The 18,631-nt window shown below is 50.3% G+C and overlaps 1 protein-coding gene across 1 annotated transcript in view; it reads right to left on the bottom strand.

Annotated features, from left to right (window-relative positions):
• TACC3 (transforming acidic coiled-coil containing protein 3) overlaps positions 1–18,631 on the bottom strand; it is a 293,528-nt gene that overhangs the window by 120,213 nt on the left and 154,684 nt on the right. Inside the window, exons 8-9 of the mRNA XM_069203951.1 lie at positions 3,336–3,457; positions 3,148–3,244 (exon numbers count right to left, since the gene is read on the bottom strand). Of these exons, the coding sequence (XP_069060052.1) occupies positions 3,148–3,244; positions 3,336–3,457 (219 nt within the window). The remainder of the gene's footprint in view (positions 1–3,147; positions 3,245–3,335; positions 3,458–18,631) is intronic.

Genomic DNA, 18,631 nt, shown 5'->3' on the forward strand with positions numbered 1-18,631 from the left:
AATTCTAAGGCTCTATTTACGGTAGTGTGGTTGAGCAGTAGGCTTATCAGAGGGTACTGTTAAGCATTTGTTGTACACACACAGGCAATAAATGAGGAACACACACTCAGACAATTCCAGGCCAATAGGTTTTTATATTGAAAAATTACTTTTCTTAGTTTATTTTAAAAACCACAGGTTCAAGATTTACATCAAACACTTTAAATGCAAGGTACTTCATTTAGATACCTTAGGAACTTTGAATAAAAGCAATATCATGTACAGTCTTTGTAAAAATGGCAATAAGCTATTTCAAAAGTGGACACAGTGCAAAAATCACCAGTTCCTGGGGGAGTTAAGTAAAGGTTAGTTTTGGAGGTAAGTAAAACACTTAGAAGTCTCAAGTTTGCGGCATAGGCAGCCCACCGTTGGGGGTTCAAGGCAACCCCAATGTTACCACACCAGAGCTCAGGGCCGGTCAGGTGCAGAGGTCAAAGAGGTGCCCAAAACACATAGGTGCCTATGGGGAACAGGGGTGCTCCGGTTCCAGTCTGACAGCAGCTAAGTACCTGTGTCCTCGGGGGCAGACAGGGGGGGTTTTGTAGAGCACTGGAGGGGGGGGGGGGGGTGGGGGGGGGGGGCGAGAACACAAGTAGGCACACAAAGATCACCCTCAGCGGCACAGGGGCAGCCGGGTGCAGTGTGGCAGTGTGCAAAGCAGGCATCGAGTTTTAGATTGAAAACTATGGAGGGACCCAGGGGTCACTAGCGTTGCAGGCAGGCACGGGGGGGGCTTCTTGGGATAGCAACCACCAGGGCTAGGCAGAGGGTCGCCTGGGGGTCACTCCTGCACGGACGTTCAGTTCCTTCAGGTCCTGGGGGCTGCGGGTGCAGTGCTGGTTCCAGGCATCGGGTCCCTTGTTACAGGCAGTCGGAGTCAGGGGAAGCCTCGGGATTCTCTCTGCAGGCGTCGCTGTGGGGGATCAGGGGGGTCGTCTCTGGTTACTCACGGGCTCGCAGTCGCCGGGGAGTCCTCTGTGTGGTGTTGGTTCTCTGGATCTCGAGCTGGGGGCGTCGAGTGCAGAGTGTAGAGTCTCACGCTTCCGACGGGAAATGTGCAGTCTTGGAAAGCTGCTTCTTTGCTGCAAAGAAGTAGCTGATTTTGAACAGAGCCGCTGTTCACGGGAGTTTCTTGGTCCTTTGGTTCAGGGTAGTCCTCGGAGGCTTTAGTGGTCGCTGGTCCCTGTCGGATGCGTCGCTGTTGCAGTTTTCTTCGAGTCAGGAGACAGGCCGGTAGGGCTGGGGCCAAAGCAGTCTTCTCTGCAGGGCTTCAGGTCAGCAGTCCTTGGTTTAGGTTGCAGGAATCTGATTTCCTGGGTTCAGGGTCTCCCTTAAATACTAAATTTAGGGGTGTGTTTAGGTCTGGGGGGCAGTAGACAATGGCTACTGTCCTTGAGGGTGGCTACACCCTCTTTGTGCCTCCTCCCTGAGGGGATGGGGGCACATCCCTATTCCTATTGGGGGAATCCTCCAAAACCAAGATGGAGGATTTCTAAAGGCAGGGGTTACCTCAGCTCAGGGCACCTCAGGGGCTGTCCTGACTGGTGGGTGAGGACTCCTTGTTTTTCTCACTAGCTCCTCCAGTCTTGCCACCAAAAGTGAGGGCTGTGTCCAGGGGGCGGGCATCTCCACTAGCTGGAGTGCCCTGGGGCATTGTAACACGAAGCCTGAGCCTTTGAAGCTCACTGCTAGGTGTTACAGTTCCTGCAGGGGGGAGGTGTGAAGCACCTCCACCCAGAGCAGGCTTTGTTTCTGTCCTGAGACAGCACAAAAGCTCTCACCCCAGGGGAGCAGAAACTCGTCTCAGTGGCAGGCTGGCACTGACCAGTCAGTCCTGCACTGAAGGATTGGGTAAATTACAGGGGCATCTTTTAAGATGCCCTCTGTGTGCATTTTGTAATAAATCCAACACTGGCATCAGGGTGGGTTTATTATTCTGAGAAGTTTGATACCAAACTTCCCAGTATTCAGTGTAGCCATTATGGAGCTGTGAAGTTCGTTTTTGACAAACTCCCAAACCATATACTTAATATGGCCACACTGTACTTACAATGTCTAAGAGTTGGCTCAGACACTGTAGGGGGATATTGCTCATGTAGCTATGCCCTCACCTGTGGTATAATGCACCCTGCCTTAGGGCTGTAAGGCCTGCTAGAGAGGTGACTTACCTATGCCACAGGCAGTATTTTGTTGGCATGGGATTCTGAGGGGGATGCCATGTCGACTTTGCCTTTTTCTCCCCACCAACACACAATCTGCAATGGCAGTGTGCATGTGTTAGGTGATGAGTCCCTTAGGGTGGCACAATATATGCTGCAGCCCTTAGGGACCTTCCCTGGTCACAGGGCCCTTGGTACCACTGGTACCTTTTACAAGAGACTTATCTGTGTGCCAGGGGTGTGCCAATTGTGGAAACAATGGTACATTTTTAGTGAAAGAACACTGGTGCTAGGGCCTGGTTAGCAGGGTCCCAGCACACTTCTCAGTCAAGTCAGCATCAATACCAGGCAAAAAGTGGGGGTAACTGCAACAGGGAGCCATTTTCCTACAACACCCATTTGGGATTCTTGTAGTGAAGCTGTGAAGGCCAGCAGACTATTTTATCAGTCTTTCTGAAAAGGGGTTTCCCAGAAAGCACTGGGGCTTTTTCAGCTTTCAACATTCCAGTTATAGCCCATATATCAGTATTCATAAAACAGGGTCTTACTCTTTCTTCAATGATGCATTTGCACATGACAATGGCCATCATCATTGTCACTTACTCATGTAGTCCCCTAGTTCAATTAATGAAGAAATGCAGCTGTCCACAGAGGGAGTGTGAAAACAGGTCACTATGAAATGCAGAGACAAACATGTCTAGAAGAAACAAATCTACAAATAACTCCTACAAAAAGGTGACAAAGATGTCTCCTTCATAAGAAAAGAAAAAAAAATGTTTTTAACTCAGAGTGTGAAAATATGCATGAAAACAAAAACCTAAATATTTGGAAACTGAAAATATTTTATGAAACTAAACGAAAGGCCACTGGATGAACATTGCTTCATCAAGTCACTGATTAGTAGCACAAAGCCACTTTTATAAATCTAAGAAACAGTTACACTACTTACAGCTGCTGTGAAAGTCCCTAAAAGATCTAGCCCTTTCGGCTTCTCTTCATTATTCTCACGTGGCAGGCTTTCATGTGGTAGACTTATTAGAGGTGAACTGGAGGGGGAAAAAAAGTGAAATAGTTACAAAATTTTAAAATGGAGGTATGATAGACCAGAGTCACAACAGTACACCAGCTATTACGTACCAACTTTGATTGAGTGAAATTAGACGCTTGCTTGAATCAATCAATCTTTTCTTAGGACTTTCTCTCAATAAAGGATCAAACTTTAGATACAGCGATTGCTTCCTCAGAGCAGATTCCTTAAACTAAAAAAAAAAAAAGTAGTTAAAGTTTAGCATGGAACAGTGAATATATTGTTCCCCATCTTGTGGCTGCCCCACCCAGCCAAATGACAATTATGCAGCCCTCTACACTGATTTTGTGCATTTTGTTGTATCCTTTCAAGTAGATTATAAAATAATCATCCTTGTCATTCAAGTGGCATGTGCCACACTGCATGCATACAGCTCCATTGCCGTAAAGGCAATGCTTCCACATCAAATCAATTTCCTTTCATCCATTATGCGCACATCTACACTTTGGTCTTGAACTATTGTGTATGGTTGGAAACTACAATGGCAAGCACGTCTAGGTCCAAATATTGGTGGATACTTCATACAAAAAAAAAAAAAAAGTTTTGAAACGTGATGCCCCAATCCCGTATTTGGGAAGCAGCCTTGTACACATGCTAAGCTAATTTTGCAGATGTAGATAGGTCACAGCACAAAAATTTGAGATCAAAACACCTTGCATGAAACTGAGGTGGTAAGACTTTCATATCAAGGCATCTTTAATGAGTAATGACAGCAATCTCATGAAATGAGGAGTATGGTGACTGACAAAAAATAAAGTAACTAAAAACAATATGTACACTTCCTTTAAACCTCGTGAGATGTGCTTAAAGATGGCGAGATGTTATGGATTACAACAAGATTTACTAGAAAGTTATAGACTGATGTATTAAAGTAAATAGTGCAGATAAAAGTATGGCAAACACGAACTTGAAGGTTTGGTAATTTTCTACATTTAACTTACGACTACAGTCTTTAAAACAGTTGCACGGTAGTAAATCTTGTAGTAATCCCTTGGTCCGGAAAAGGAAGAAACAAGTTATTTCCCTGCAGCAATAGTTTTGCAGCTTGCAGCTCTGCTACAGTCATGTGCCTGTGGATTCGTCCACCATATAGTACTTGGGTCCAGAAAGTTTTACATTTTTCTTTTCTGTTTTGAGGGCATTGACCACCTAAGAAGCTGAGTTTAAGTCAAAAATGCCTCTGTATATCATTGTCAGATGTTTTTTTTTTTTTTTTTCTTTTACTATTTACAGATTTCATTTGAAATCCCATTCCTTTGAAACCTTCCTCCCTTTTTTTTAATAAAGATTTTTATTTTGAAGAACAAAAAAGAAATACACAATGAAAATACATTATAGCAATACCTAGCAATACCTAAAAAAAAATACAGATATCAATACCATAGCACCCTCCTCACGATGTAGCATCTGCCATCTCTGTCTCATTCGTCCTGTGGGACCAGGGGTCCTGAAAGGCCCACGGGCCTCCATGTGGTCTGAAATAAGTTTTAGTTTAAGGATTCTGGAGATTTTGGTCCCGTCTTTATAACATTAGAATAGGTGGCCGGCCCCTATTGATACCATGTCCGAGGGAGATCAGTTTGCTCTCCACCTTTTGTGGCCTAGGTTTGGTCCCTCCCACACACAGAGAAAGGATTTCAGCTGTTACTGCCCCGTGGACCTTGGGTGACTTACTTCGGGGGTGTATGGAGCTTCCTGCCATCTTAAGTTAATCAATCATCCAACAGACCCACCCAACTCCCCATATTCTATTGTATTTTTCAGGACAACCTCTCACTTCGTACACCAGTCTTTCGCATCCTGCACACCAATCCACTCATCGTCTCCATTTGTTAAGGGTCGGCGCTTTTAAGGCCTTCCATTCTGACATAATGTCCCTTTTTGCCACCAAGCAGGCCACTCCCAGGAATGTACGACTCGATCTATTTAGTCCTATCTCACCCATTGCCCCCAGTAAAAGTGGTGTCGGGGATACCTCCACCGTAGACTGCAGTACTTCGGAAACCTCCTCTATAACCGCCCTCCAATATTACTATAACTGGGCAGGCCCAGACCATGTGGAAGAAATCAGCTCCTAGCTGAGACACCGGGGGCACTCGTCTGTGGGCCGAAGACTCGCCCGGTGGAGCCTCTTAGGGGTAAGGTAAGCTGGGTGTAGGTAGAGGGTCTGTAGCAACTGAAACCGTGGGGATATGGCCAGTGTTCGGGGAGCCATTAGTGCCTCTCTCCAGTCTAAATCATCCATGGGACCCACCCAGCCCTCCCATTTCCGGCGAAGTTCCTCGAGGGGAGGGGATGTGTTAGTGAGGATGGAGCGGTATATCTGGGAGGTTCCCCCTTTGTTTAGGTGTCCCATCATAATCTTAGCTTCCAGCGGGCTATACTCTGGGATGCTGTCTCCTCGTCGTACGTGTACCCATAGAGCATGTCTGAGCTGTAGATATTTGTGAAACTGAGTGTTGTGTAGAGAGTATGTTTTCTGAAGCTCCTCATAGGGCTGAATGTGCGAGTTGCCCCAGATGTCGCCGAGCGTAGTTATCCCAATATTGTCCCACTTCCGAAAGCCCTCTAGCGTGGAGACTTCCTTTAGCCATTTCCCCTGCCAGAGAGGTGTCTGAAGAGTTAGGCGAGCCCACCACCCCGTGGCTCTCTGTGCTGTGGGCCATCCCGTGAAGACCAGCTTGGTCACTTCTGGGGTGGATTGTGGAATCACGCCTCCATACAGATCATTGAAAACCCCCGTTGTAACCCATCTCCTGAAGTTCCAGTCTGTACGCGGAGTCAGTCCATCCCCCGTTAGCCAGTCGTTAATCACCAGTAGGCCCATGGCTAGGTAGTAAAAATGAATGTTGGACATCCCCAGTCCCCCTTCATAGACGTTTCTTTGACACGTGACTAGAGCTAGTTTGGGGCGTGAGCCGTGCCACAGGAATTGGCGTGCCATAGTCTCGACTTAGTTGAACCATTTCCGAGGGATTAGGTGTGGGAAGTTTTGCAGTTGGTATAGGAATCTGGGGAGCACCATCATTTTGTATAGAGCTATTCTCCCCAGCGTGTTGAGTGGTAAATTCCACCAGCGTTGAAGGTCTTTCCTGGAGTTCTTAAGGAGCGGTGTAATATTCAGTTCCCAAGCTAGCTCAGGGAGCAGAGCTATGTGAAAGCCCAGATATTTAAAACTATTGCGGCGGATTGGGATGTTTTTCTGCCAGTTTACACAGTCTCTCAAGGGGTGTAGTGGGATCAGTAAGGACTTGCTAGAGTTCAGGGTAAGCCCCGAGGCTTGTGAGAAGAGCTCTAGTAGTTCTAGGACCCGCGGGCCGCTCATTGCCGGGTTGGAGAGGTAAAGGAGGTCGTCAGCGTACAGTGCTACCATGTCCTCCGGTCCCGCAGGCCATGCCCAGCCTGTTATTAGTGGGTCTTCTCTCAGCAATCTGTCCAGAGGCTCAATTGCCAGGGCGAAGAGTAACGGTGATAGGGGGCAACCCTGGCGGGTCCCGCGACGGATGGGGAATGGATCGGATGTCACCCCGTTTACCTGAATACGAGCTGTCGGGTTGGAGTAAAGCAGTTTTACTAGGTTTCGGAATTCGGGTCCAAAACCGTTTTTCTTTAAAACGTGTTCTAAGTACGTCCAATCCACAGTGTCAAAGGCTTTTTCAAAGTCTATTAGAAGGAGGGCAAGAGGGGACCTGGATAAGGTGCCACGGCGAGCTAGGGCATTATGCAATCTTCTAATGCAATGTGTGGTGCTACGTGAGGGCATGAAACCGCACTGGTCTGGATGTATCAGCGAGGGAAGCACTTCCCTCAGCCTGGTAGCCAGTAATGTTGAGAGCACTTTAATCTCTGCGTTCAGCAGGGAGATGGGTCTATAGGCTGAGCAGTCGGGCAGGTCTTCGGAATCACCACTATTGTGGCTTGGTCTATTCCTGTGGGGAAACGTCCTATTTCTGCTGCTTCGTTAAACATGTTGAGTAGATAGGGACATAAAATGGCCCCGCATCTGTTATAGAGCTCGGATGAAAAGCCATCCGGCCCAGGATTTTTGCCTGATGCTAGCCCGGACATGGCCGTTGTTATTTTGGCCAAAGTTATGGGTTCCTCCAGGATCTCCTTGGTTGCCTGTGGGATTTTAGGGAGGATTATGTCATCTAGAAGGGGAGATTCCCTTTCAATTTGCGAGTGGGGGCACTCAGTGTATAGCTGGGTGTAGTATGAAGCGAAGCTCGTAGCAGTTTCCCGAGGGGTCTTCGCGATTGAGCCTGCCTCGTCCGCGACCTCTGGGATAACTGTCGGCTAGCGGCCGTGAGTCCAACCAATGCAGGAGTTTGCCATTTTTATCGCCCCATCCATACACGCGAGCCGCCGATGCCCTCCATGTGTGTTTTGCGGCCTCAAACACCAGCTGTCTTATTTCTTCTCTAATCACTGTTAAACGCCTCAACGCAGATGCTGATGTCACGGTAGTTTCAGACTGCTCCAGGGCTAGGGCTCTGGCTTCGAGGGTTGTCACCTGTAAGTCTCTTGCCCATTCGCGGGCACGCACACGGTACTTGGCATAGCCTCTAAGTGTGGCTTTACATGCCGCCCAAACTGTGACCGGGGATTGTACGGATCCCAGATTTTGCTCAAAGTACTGGGTGAGGTGGTCCCTTATTTCAAGAGTGAAGTCGTTATTCTGTAGGTACCATGCATTCATGAGCCACATGGGACGTTGATTTGGGGCTATGTCTCCTATCCGGATTCGGACTGGAGAGCGATTCGAGACTCCCCAAGGTAATATCTCAGCGCCAGTGACTCTAGGGACGTCCAGGGCGGGCATGAGCACAAGATCAATTCTTGCCTGAGAGTGGTGAGGCGCTGAAGTGTGTGTGTGTACTGTCGTGTTTTGGGGTGCCATGTCCTCCATACCTCACACAGGGCTAAGCTTGTTGTCCAACCATTTAATTTGGTTGCTCTCCCTACTCGGGTGGATGAAATAGGTCCGGATAAGTCTATTTTAGGGTCCAGGACCGAATTAAAGTCCCCTCCTGTGTAGAATACCGGTCACTGCTACAAATCTACCCTATGGGTCTGACTATATGGCTGTAACCACTATGGGCAGTGAGCGATGGAATAAGATGGCCACCCCCCCCCCCCCCCCCCCCCCCCCCAGAACCTCTCAGGAAACCTGCGTGGAAAGCTTTGTCAAGGATAGGGCACTTTGTTCCCAATAGGTGGGTCTCCTGTAAGAGGACCACTGAAGGGGCATACCTGCGGATCTTTTGATTTTATCTAGGAGGCCATTAACGTTCCATGAAAGAATCTGTGTCAGTGCGGGGACCGTGTGTGCCATGATTGCGTTACGGGAATTCGGGGACCTGACCAGGGGTCCAGAGATAGGCACCTTGAATGGAAGGGATCTATGCGGCGGGTGTAGGTATTGCTATGGTAACTTCTTATCACAACCACTTCACTAAGCCCTAACTTGAGCTTTAAACTCCCCAACTCCCCCCCCACCCCATACTTCTACCTTTGAAGCATCTGTCGCCCTAATGCCCAACGGGGGCAACACAGCCGTGTAGACTGCCATCGAGTGGAGTGGTGGACCCCTCCTGTGTGTTGGATCAGTTGCAGCTGATTAACGAAAAACCCCTACCCGTAATAAAGTTGTTGGGGTGCTCGGCGTGGTGCGGTCGTGGGTGTGCTTTTGCACCAATCACATGAACGCCATCTAGTTCCGCTGGTGTGGCCCATTGCAGAAGGAGCTCAGTACATGTAAGGCCAGTGTCAACCAAGTTCGGGAGACTGGCTCAAACGGTCTACTCGTTGCTCTTCTTTCGAGGTCTGGTCTCCAGGGTGAACCAATGGTCCCTCGCCCGGTGTGGGGACCAGGATCGGATAGTTATCCTCGTCTGTTTGGGCATTGGAGTTCCTCAGCCTCCCTTTCCTGGATCTGGTGCGCTTCCGACCTCTCCGCATGATCGCTTGCGTGCCCAGGTGTGTCACCCGGGGGCTTCCAGACAAATCAACTGGACCCCTTCCGTTTCCGATACCTTCCTCCGTCAGCCAGGCCCACGCCTCCTCAGGTGATTCGAAGAAGTGCACCTTGCCGGCAAGGATTACTTTCAGGCAAGCTGGGAAGAGCAGCATGTAGGAGAGCTGCATCGCTCTCAGTTTTTGTTTCAACTGCTCATACGATCGGCGTTTGGTTTGGACTTTGAGTGTGGTCTGGGCCGACCAACATTTTCTGATTGTCCCAGAGGAGGTCAGGGGAGCACCTGGCTTCTCTGAGGATCGCATCACGGGGGGCGGCGGCTGCAGGGCCAGGGCTCTATGCGCTCTTTCAATCGCGAACCAAGGTTCTCCGGCATCCAGGATTTGATCCAGTTCTCTGGAAACTCGGTAGCTTTGCCATCCTCCGCCCCCTCCGGGACACCCACGAAGCGTAGGTTGTTGCGTCTGGAGCGGTTCTCTGCGTCTTCCGCTCTGCGGTGGAGTTCACCGGTCCGAGTTTGTAGCTGAGCCACCTTGGTTCAAAGGTCGGCCAAGTCGTCCTCTGTCTGTGAGACACGGTTCTCCACCTCCGTAATACGGCCCACTGCATTTCTGAGATCTGGTCTTACAAGGCCCATCTCTTCCCTCACCTCTCCAATCTTGGTTTCCACTGCCTGTTGCGAAGTCTGAATTGCGAGAAGGATAGTACTGACCCCGTCTGCAGTCTGTTCGTTAGGTGGAGTGTCACCTCCGGTTCGGGGGACCGTTGGCGTGGTAAATTGGTGGATCCTCTGCTGGGATGGTTGTGCCTGTCTGGCGGCTCTATCCTTACCCATGTTGTCCGATGGGCCAAGGAAGCGCAGATATGATCTAGTGGGAGCAGTGCGTATCCATGACAAGGGTCGCATGTCTCTTGTCCAGGTGGGTCTGACTCGGGGTGGCCACCTCGGGGAGGGGGTTCCAGCCAGGTCTTTCACTGGATCCGCAGGAGGGGGTGGGATCACCTGTCCCCTTCGCGGTGTGTCTCAGGATTCAGTCAGTAGGGAAATGGACTCACCCCTCTACCGGTCCGGAGCCATGGAAGCGTCTAATTGTCGGATTCTTCTGGGGTAGCAGTCCTCCATCAGGCGAACCAATTGTTGTCTTGGCGCCCTCATGGTGTGCCCATGGCGTTCGGTGCCCCCATAGGCGCGGGACAGCGGTGACCAGGGCCGCTCCAAGGCCAACACCCTCCAGGGCTCGAGTCTCCGCGGACCCTGGCCGAGGGGGAGCCACTGGCCCCCACTGTGCTCCCACAGAGTTGTTACTGTGCCAGTTCGGTATCAGCCTTCAGTGGGCTGATTTCCTCCCCGGGCGGAGGTTTCGGGACTTCGGTATGTGGGTCCACGTGGGCCAGGGCCCTCGCCGTATTTGTTCATCACCCCTGCCTCCAATCGCTCCTCCGCTCTTGTTCCTGCGCCGGAACAGGTGCGTTCTCGGCGCTTCGCAGTTTGGGGGGCGGAGCCGGTGGATGGTCTTCTGAGGTGGGGGGAGGGGGAGGGGGGCACCCCAGGTTCGCTGTTAAGGTCCAGCAGGCCCCGGACTCCGGGCTACAGCCCAGTCGTCCACCACTTAGTGGTGCGTAGTATTGTCTCCCGGGGATCAGAGGGCGCGGATCTCCAGCGCGCATCCCTCTATGCCTCCTACCTTCTGAGGTCGCGCTGCCCGAGTCAGTGCACCGGTATCCGGGCTCCCTGTGTCTAGTCCGCCAAACCACAGGGCCCCGGTCAACCCTGGGGCCCGTCTGCTCCAGAGTCGCCCATTCTCGGCACCGCCGACCACGCGTGTGGTCGCCCGCTGGGCCCCCCCCCCCCCCTCTCGGGTGCGCTGGATGGCGCGGCGCCCCCGGGCGCGGCTCTGGCAGCCCCGGTCGGGCCCCGCTGGCTGGGGTTAATATGCTGTTCGTTCGGCGGTCTCGGCCGGAGGGCAGTTCCCGCCTCAGGCGTGGTCTGGTTCCTTTGTCAGCGATTCTCCCCGACAGCTGCAGGCACTCCCGAGCTCCGGATTTTTGAGCTCCCGGAGTCAGGGGGCCACCAACACACCCCTCGGGTCCCGGTTGGGACAAAGCAGGATTGAGTATGGCAGTGGATTTGGGCGGATGACGGAGGGGTCCGGAGCACTCTTAGAGTGCGACCGCCATCTTGACGCCCGTGGCCGCGCCCCAATGTAGCAAAACCTTCTTCCCTTAACCCAGAAAGCAGGCTGGTCACATAAATGTATAGGAGTTCTTAGCTGCAAAAGGAAGTAACCTGTAGAACAAGTTATCTTCTGTAACACTTTCTGATGGATAATCCAACTGCAGATTCCACACCTTTGGAATACTCCCAGATGCCAGACTAGATATGAACATCTAAGCATGAGCTGTGCGCTGACAGGTCACACCATCTGATAAGATGGCCTCACACTGTCCTAGAAGTGAAAGACCAGAGTCACATGTAGAGACCATCCAAGCACATGGATAACAGCTTCCTCATTGATCTAATTCTGCACCCTCAGATTCAAAATCAACTTGCACAAATTGCAGGAGAAAGTATCCAAAACAAACTTGAAACCTTTTTAGGACATGCAGTTGCCCACTTCAGAAAGGAGGGCGGTGGTGTTGGGAAGATTTGAGTTCAATGTGGAAACTGTGGATAGAGTTCCTACAAGAAAGGAACTGAATGCAACTGATGGGCACTAAGCACATTCCCCACAATTAGTATGAATGCTCAAGCAGTGCCAAAGGGTGGGTGTGGTGAATCACTCAACATAAAACGTCCTTCAGGATCAAGCAGGCATAATGTCAGCCGCTACAGATAAGCCAGTTAAGGCAGTACATCTGAATATAATAGGCAACTTATCCCCTAAAACAAAGGCTGAAAAAGGCAAACTGAAGCTGAATAGATGCTTCAGAGAAGGCTGACCCACTTGGGCACCAGCTCTGGAATGTGTTCTATAATTACAAGAGTTTAGCAGCCAGGCTGCCAAATTCATAGCAGCCTCTGGTGTACTCATTCCAAGAGGTGTCGAGGTCTTTAAGAACAAGTTACTCATCTTCGATAACACATTATCAGGTACAGACATTCTAGTTGCAGATTCCTTACCTTAGAATTTCCTTACGTGTCAGTCTGGATCCAGAGAGTTTTCTCAAGTAATACACCTGCGTCAGTTTTTCACGACTCAACAACAGAAGCGCTGAACCATGAAGAACACTGGCCACTGGTGCATCAGAACTAGGGCCCTGAAAGGGAAGTCCCTGTCCCTAGAAATCAGTACAGAGCGGGGAGAATGGATGCATCCGTAAGGAATCTGCAACTAGAATGTCTCTACCAGATAATGCATTACCGAAGGTAAGTAACTTGTCCATCTGATAGACTTCTAGTTGCAGATTCTTTACTTTAGAATAGATACCCAACCAATTCCATCCCCAGAGGTGGGTCTGCAAACCATGGTCATACCTGGATGAACGCCTCCTCAGCCCCAGACATCGGCATAGCCATTCCGGATGACAAGATAACCCGCAGGGATCGCACCAACGGAGTCAGAGGTGGATTAGCCATCATCTACAAGAACACCATCAAGGTCACGACCTGTACAGATGACACCCTCAGCACCGCCAAACACCTGCACTTCCAGGTCCACACCAACCCAAACACCACCCTCAGAGGAACCCTCATCTACAGACCCCCTCGGACCACGGCCTCAGTTCAGCAACTCCATCGCCAACCTCGTCAGCAGGCACACCCTAGCCTACGCTGACTACGTCCTCCTCAGCGACCTAAACTTTCACCTGGAGAATAACAACGATCCCAACTCCACCACCCTAATCAGCAACCTTGCCACCCTCGGACTCAGACATCTCATCACTACTCCAACACACTCCGCTGGCCACACACTGGACCTCATCTTCTCCGCTAGCACCACCACGTCACCTTCAGCCACACCACCGAACTCCCATGGACTGACCACTGCTGCATCCACTTCACCTTCCAGAAACCAACCACGCACCACCACACCCAACAGATCCCCCGCCGCAACTGGAGCAAAATCAGCCAAGACCAGCTGAAAACCAGCCTCGCCTGAAAACCACCCACCAATCCCGAGCTCACTGCCAGCAACCTCTGGCGCTGGATCAACGACTGCACCAACACACTCGCCCCGCTGAATAAACCTTCCAACAGAGGTGCCAACAAGAGAGCCAGCTGCTTCCCCTCAGACCTTCAAGCCTCCAAGCAAACCTGCCGGAAACTGGAGAGAAAGTGGCTCCTCGAACAGACACCGGACAACCACACCACCTTCAAGAACGCCATCCGCAATCACCTCATCAGATCTTCCAAGAAAACCTCCTTCAAAGACCGCCTGAACAACGACACAGACAACAGCAAGGAGCTCTTCAACATTGTGAATGAACTCTCCAACCCCAGCTCCAGAACAAATGACATCCCACCTTCACAAGACCTGTGCAACTCCCTCACCGCCTTCTTCCACCACAAGATCACAGACATCCATGACCGCTTCAACAGCCAGACCACCCCTCCAATCACCGACTCCTAAGGCTCTCCACCCACCTTCAACTATGACCCCCTGCTCGTCTGGGCCAACGTGAACGAAGACGCAATCAAAACCATGAGCACTATCCACTCTGGATCTCCATCAGACCCATGTCCAGCGCCACATCTTTAACAAAGCAAGTGCCACCATTGCATCGCACCCCACCTCCGCAAAGTCATCAACATCTCCTTCGAGACCGCAACCTACCCCGAGAGCTGGAAGCATACTGAGATCAAACCCCTACTCAAGAAACCCATGGCAGACCCGAGAGACCTCAAGAACTTCTGTCCCATCTCCCATTCCCGGCCAAGGTCATCGAGAAGATAGACAACTGACACTACCTCAAAGAAAACAACATCCTGGACCCATTCCAGTCAGGGCTCCGCAGCAACCACAGTACCGAAACCGCCCTCATCGCCGCCACGACAACATCAGAGCCCTGCTCGACAACGGCAAAACCGCAGCCCTCATCCTCCTGGACCTCTCTGCCACCTTCGACACAGTCTGCCACCGTATCCTACGCACACGCCTCCACAATGTAGGGATCCGGGACAAAGCTCTAGAGTGGACCACCTCCTTCCTCTCCAGCAGAACCCAGAGCGTCTGCCTCCCCCCTTTCCGCTCCAAAGCCTCCAGGACAATCTGCGGCGTTCCCGAAGGATCATCCCTCAGCCTTACACTATTCAACGCCTACATGGTCCCGCTCTCCCATGTCACCCGGCTATACAACCTCAACATCATCTTCTACGCCGACAACACCCAACTGATGCTCTTCCTCACCAAGGACCACCCTCACCACCAAATCCAACCTCCACGAAGGAATGAAGGCCATCGGCGAATGGATGAGGAACAGCAAACTGAAGTTGAACTCAGACAAGACAGAGGTCCTCATCCTCGGCGCCAACCCCTCAGCCTGGGACAACTCCTGGGGCCGACCGCTCTGGGAGCACCCCCAACACCCACCAACCAAGCACACAACCTGGGCATCATCCTCAACTCACTCTCCATGACCAAGCAAGTCAGCGCCGTCTCCTCATCCTGCTTCTACACCCTCCGTGAACACCGCAAGATCTACAGATGGATCCCCACAGATACAAGAAGAACAGTCACCCAAGACCTCGTCAGCAGCAAACTTGACGACGGAAACATCCTCTACGCAGGAGCCCCGGCCAAACTCACACAAGGCGCTCCACAACACTGGTCCAGCCTACCTCAAACGACTCACCTACACCCCACCCCACCCCCTCAGCCGACCTCGCCACCGTCCCCTGCATCCGAAGAACGACTACCGGAGGTAGATTCTTCACCCACCTTGCCGCCAAGACCTGGAACACCCTTCCTTTGCCCCTGCAACAGACCGAAGACCTGCTGACTTTCAGGAAATGGCTCAAAACCTGGCTATTCGAGTAGAAGCAGCACCCCGCCCCCCCCCCCCCCTAGCGCCTTGAGACCCTCGCAGGTGGTAGTGCGCTCTACAAATACTGATTGATACTAGAAAGTCCTGTAGCACCTAAAGTGCAAAATACCCATTCTTTCAAACCTAACTGTCCAGGCAGTATTGTTTGGTGAACGTGTGCAAAGACACCCCTGTTGCTGCCTGAGATGTCCAGGACTGGAACTCCGCGTGCTAACAGTGGTTGTAGGTGTTGCTCTGGTGGAGTGAGCACGCAAACTCTCTGGGGGTTGCTTCTTGCCCAATGCATAGCACATTTTAATGCAGAGTACGACCCATCTGGAGACGGTCCTCCTCTGCACTACCGGACCTTTCTTCACACCCACATAACAAGGAAGTCCTGTTATGAAGCACCACCTTGTCAGGATAGAAAGGAAGGGTGGCTTTGATGAAGGGGACTGCAGCTCACTCACCTTGAGGGCAGAAGTGATGGCCACAAGGAAGGCTGTTTTTAAAGTTAGAAGCCTGAGCAGACAGTTATGAAGTGGCTTGAAAGGAGCACACATTAGAAAAGTAAGAACCAGGTTCAAATCACATTGATACATTGTGAACAGTGAAGGAGAAACATGTGGGTAAGACCCTTTAGGAATCTACCAACAAGAGATTTAAACAAGGTTTTGTGAGCTTTCGGGACAGAGACGTAATCCTGCAAGCAGATAGAAAACATGGCCCTTAGTCCATAGGTGTCCATAATGTACACATATATCTGGACTGACTGTACAGATTTAGTGCAAACCCAACATGGTCAATCTGTACCAGTTAAGAAAATACTAGAACAAGTGGGCCTTAAATATTCTCTACTCTTCCCAGCAAAGCTGAGAGTCAAGCACGAAGAGAAAACCCACTTCTTTACAGATAAACAGGACGCCTGTAATTGGCTTGACAATCAGGGGCTGGGGAAAAGCAGGTAATCCGAAACAGCGGGGATGTGGAATGGAGGACAGTGCTTCAAATGAAGCAACAGGAGTGAAGGTGGACGGGCTAGGAACCCAGTATCCTCCGCACAAAGGCACAGATGAAAGTGGCACAATAACAAGCTGTTCAAGAGCCGTGTCAATACACAAGTGTCCTAGTCATCAACAAATGGAACCTCCTGGAACTGGCAGAATGCGCCCGCGACCCAGAGCACAGACAGACTGAACTGGAGGAGGATGAACGACCAGTGGTAATACCTATGACAGTGGATCAACTGGGGTGAAAGACCTCCTTCTAATAGCAGGGTCAGGGTAGATTTAACAGGGTCCAAGTGGCAAGTGAGATGGGACGATGAGATTGCTATCCTCGAAAAGGTACAGATACCGTAAGGAGTGCGGAGATAAAGTGGACTGCTTGTCGCACTTGGCGGACAGCCATCCCCCAGCAACGAGACCCTAACTTGTGTTAAACTTGCTTTGGGATGTTTAACAATTGAGGAGGTGGTTAGTTCTAAGATCACAGCAGTGTGAGTTAGGGAGGGGGTTGGTTGGGGGGACATGGGAGTTAATGATACTACACCACACCCAACACGAACCAGCACACAGGGACCGCTTAGTCAGATGGGCACACAATCACAGAAGGGAAACTGTAAATACCCACCATGACACAAACGCCTTATTATTGACATCGTGGAATGTCAATGGCCTACGAAAGAGAAAAGATGGGTCTAGTCCAACGGGTCCTAAACAGGACCAAACCAGATATAGCATACTTGCAAGAGACTCATCTAATGGACAGGTAACACCACAGTATGGGGCACAGTAGATTAAAATGGTCTGGTTCCGCACAATATAATTTTGGTTCATGCAGTATGATTTTGATTAGGAAAACACTCCCATTTCATGCATCATACACATATACAGACGCAACCGGCTGTTGCATACCAATTCTGAACAGGAAGGGAAGAGGATATTATTGATTAAGTGAATGCCCCCCTCCTGCTCTACCAATGGAGACAACTGAAGAAATTAGGCAGTGTGCTCGCAGAGGCCAGCGCCGACCTGGTCTAGTTTGGGGGAGATTTTAACTTTGTGATGGACACTACCATGATAAATTGGAGAGGGTGGGGTGGTGGGTGGAAGAACTCTGCCAGAGGGGAAACTAGGTCTCATCCTGACATTCGGACTCTGCGACATGTGGAGGTCACTACACCCAAGGGATAGAGGGTAGGTACTCTTACTACTCAGGGGCACATAACATGCACTCCAGTATAGACTATTCATTCACTACAGGAGACGCACACTCTAGCTTTAGATCAGCGGAGTACCAGGCAAGAGGTATTAGTGATCACTCTCTGCTGGTCATTAACACCAAGGCTCGGAAAACCAAAGGGCAATGGAGGATGGAAACCTGGTACATCGACAACAAGCAAGAGGTGGAACAACTAGATACAGCAACTACACATTTTGTAGAAAATAAACACTCAGTGGAAAGCTCATTGATATTGTGGGAGACACAAGGCAACAATACGATGTGCCATAATCACAGGGGAAAATAGGTGATAGATGGCAGAGGCGAGAAAGACTGACTATCCTAGAGGATACATAGCTTGAAAGGGAAAACTTGTGTAATCCACTCACCTCATGGAAAGAAGCCATGGATCTTAAGTGGGCAGAATACCAGTCCCTAGCAAGAAACGAGGGGAGGATGACATCTCTACGAAGCAAACACACATTTATGAAGGGGGAAACAAGAGAGAAATTATTGGCAGGGCTGGGTAGCAAGGAAAGAGAAAATATGACAATTGGGGAGGTGAAGACAGATACAGGAGACTTCATAAAAAACAGCTGGCAAATTGCAGAGCCATTTGCAGACTACCTGAAGTCATTTTACGGACCCCCAACTAGAGGTTACCAACCAAGATGTGCTGGATTTCATATAAGACTGCTTTTGAGGTGGCTGGAGAGAGAAACCATTTGATTTGGAATTGAATATAACAATGGAGGAGACGGCCTCCGCACTGGGACAACTGCAGTCAGCGAAGGCTTCAGACTGAATTATTCAAGAATTTACAACACAGAATGACAGTTCCGCTCCACACAACATATTTGCAAGTGTTTAAGGAAGAGCAGTTGCTAGAGGACATGCATTCTGCAACAATCATATTGCTTCCAAAAACAGGCAAGACCCTAGACAAATGGGACTCCTACAGACCCATATATTTACTAAACGTCGACATTAAGATACTGTCCAAAGTGCTGGCAAAAAGACTAAGCGGTAATACGGGATTTGATAGACCCAGATCAAACTGGATTTATACTGGGAAGGTCGACCAAACTGAACCTATGCAGACTATATAAAATGGCTTTGATCGAAGACTCGGAAGAGCTATTGCATCAGACGCAAATAAAACCTTTGACTCAGTAGAATGAC

The sequence above is a fragment of the Pleurodeles waltl genome, chromosome 1_2 (genome assembly GCF_031143425.1).
Source record: "Pleurodeles waltl isolate 20211129_DDA chromosome 1_2, aPleWal1.hap1.20221129, whole genome shotgun sequence".
In the NCBI taxonomy this organism is placed as follows: Eukaryota; Metazoa; Chordata; class Amphibia; order Caudata; family Salamandridae; genus Pleurodeles; species Pleurodeles waltl.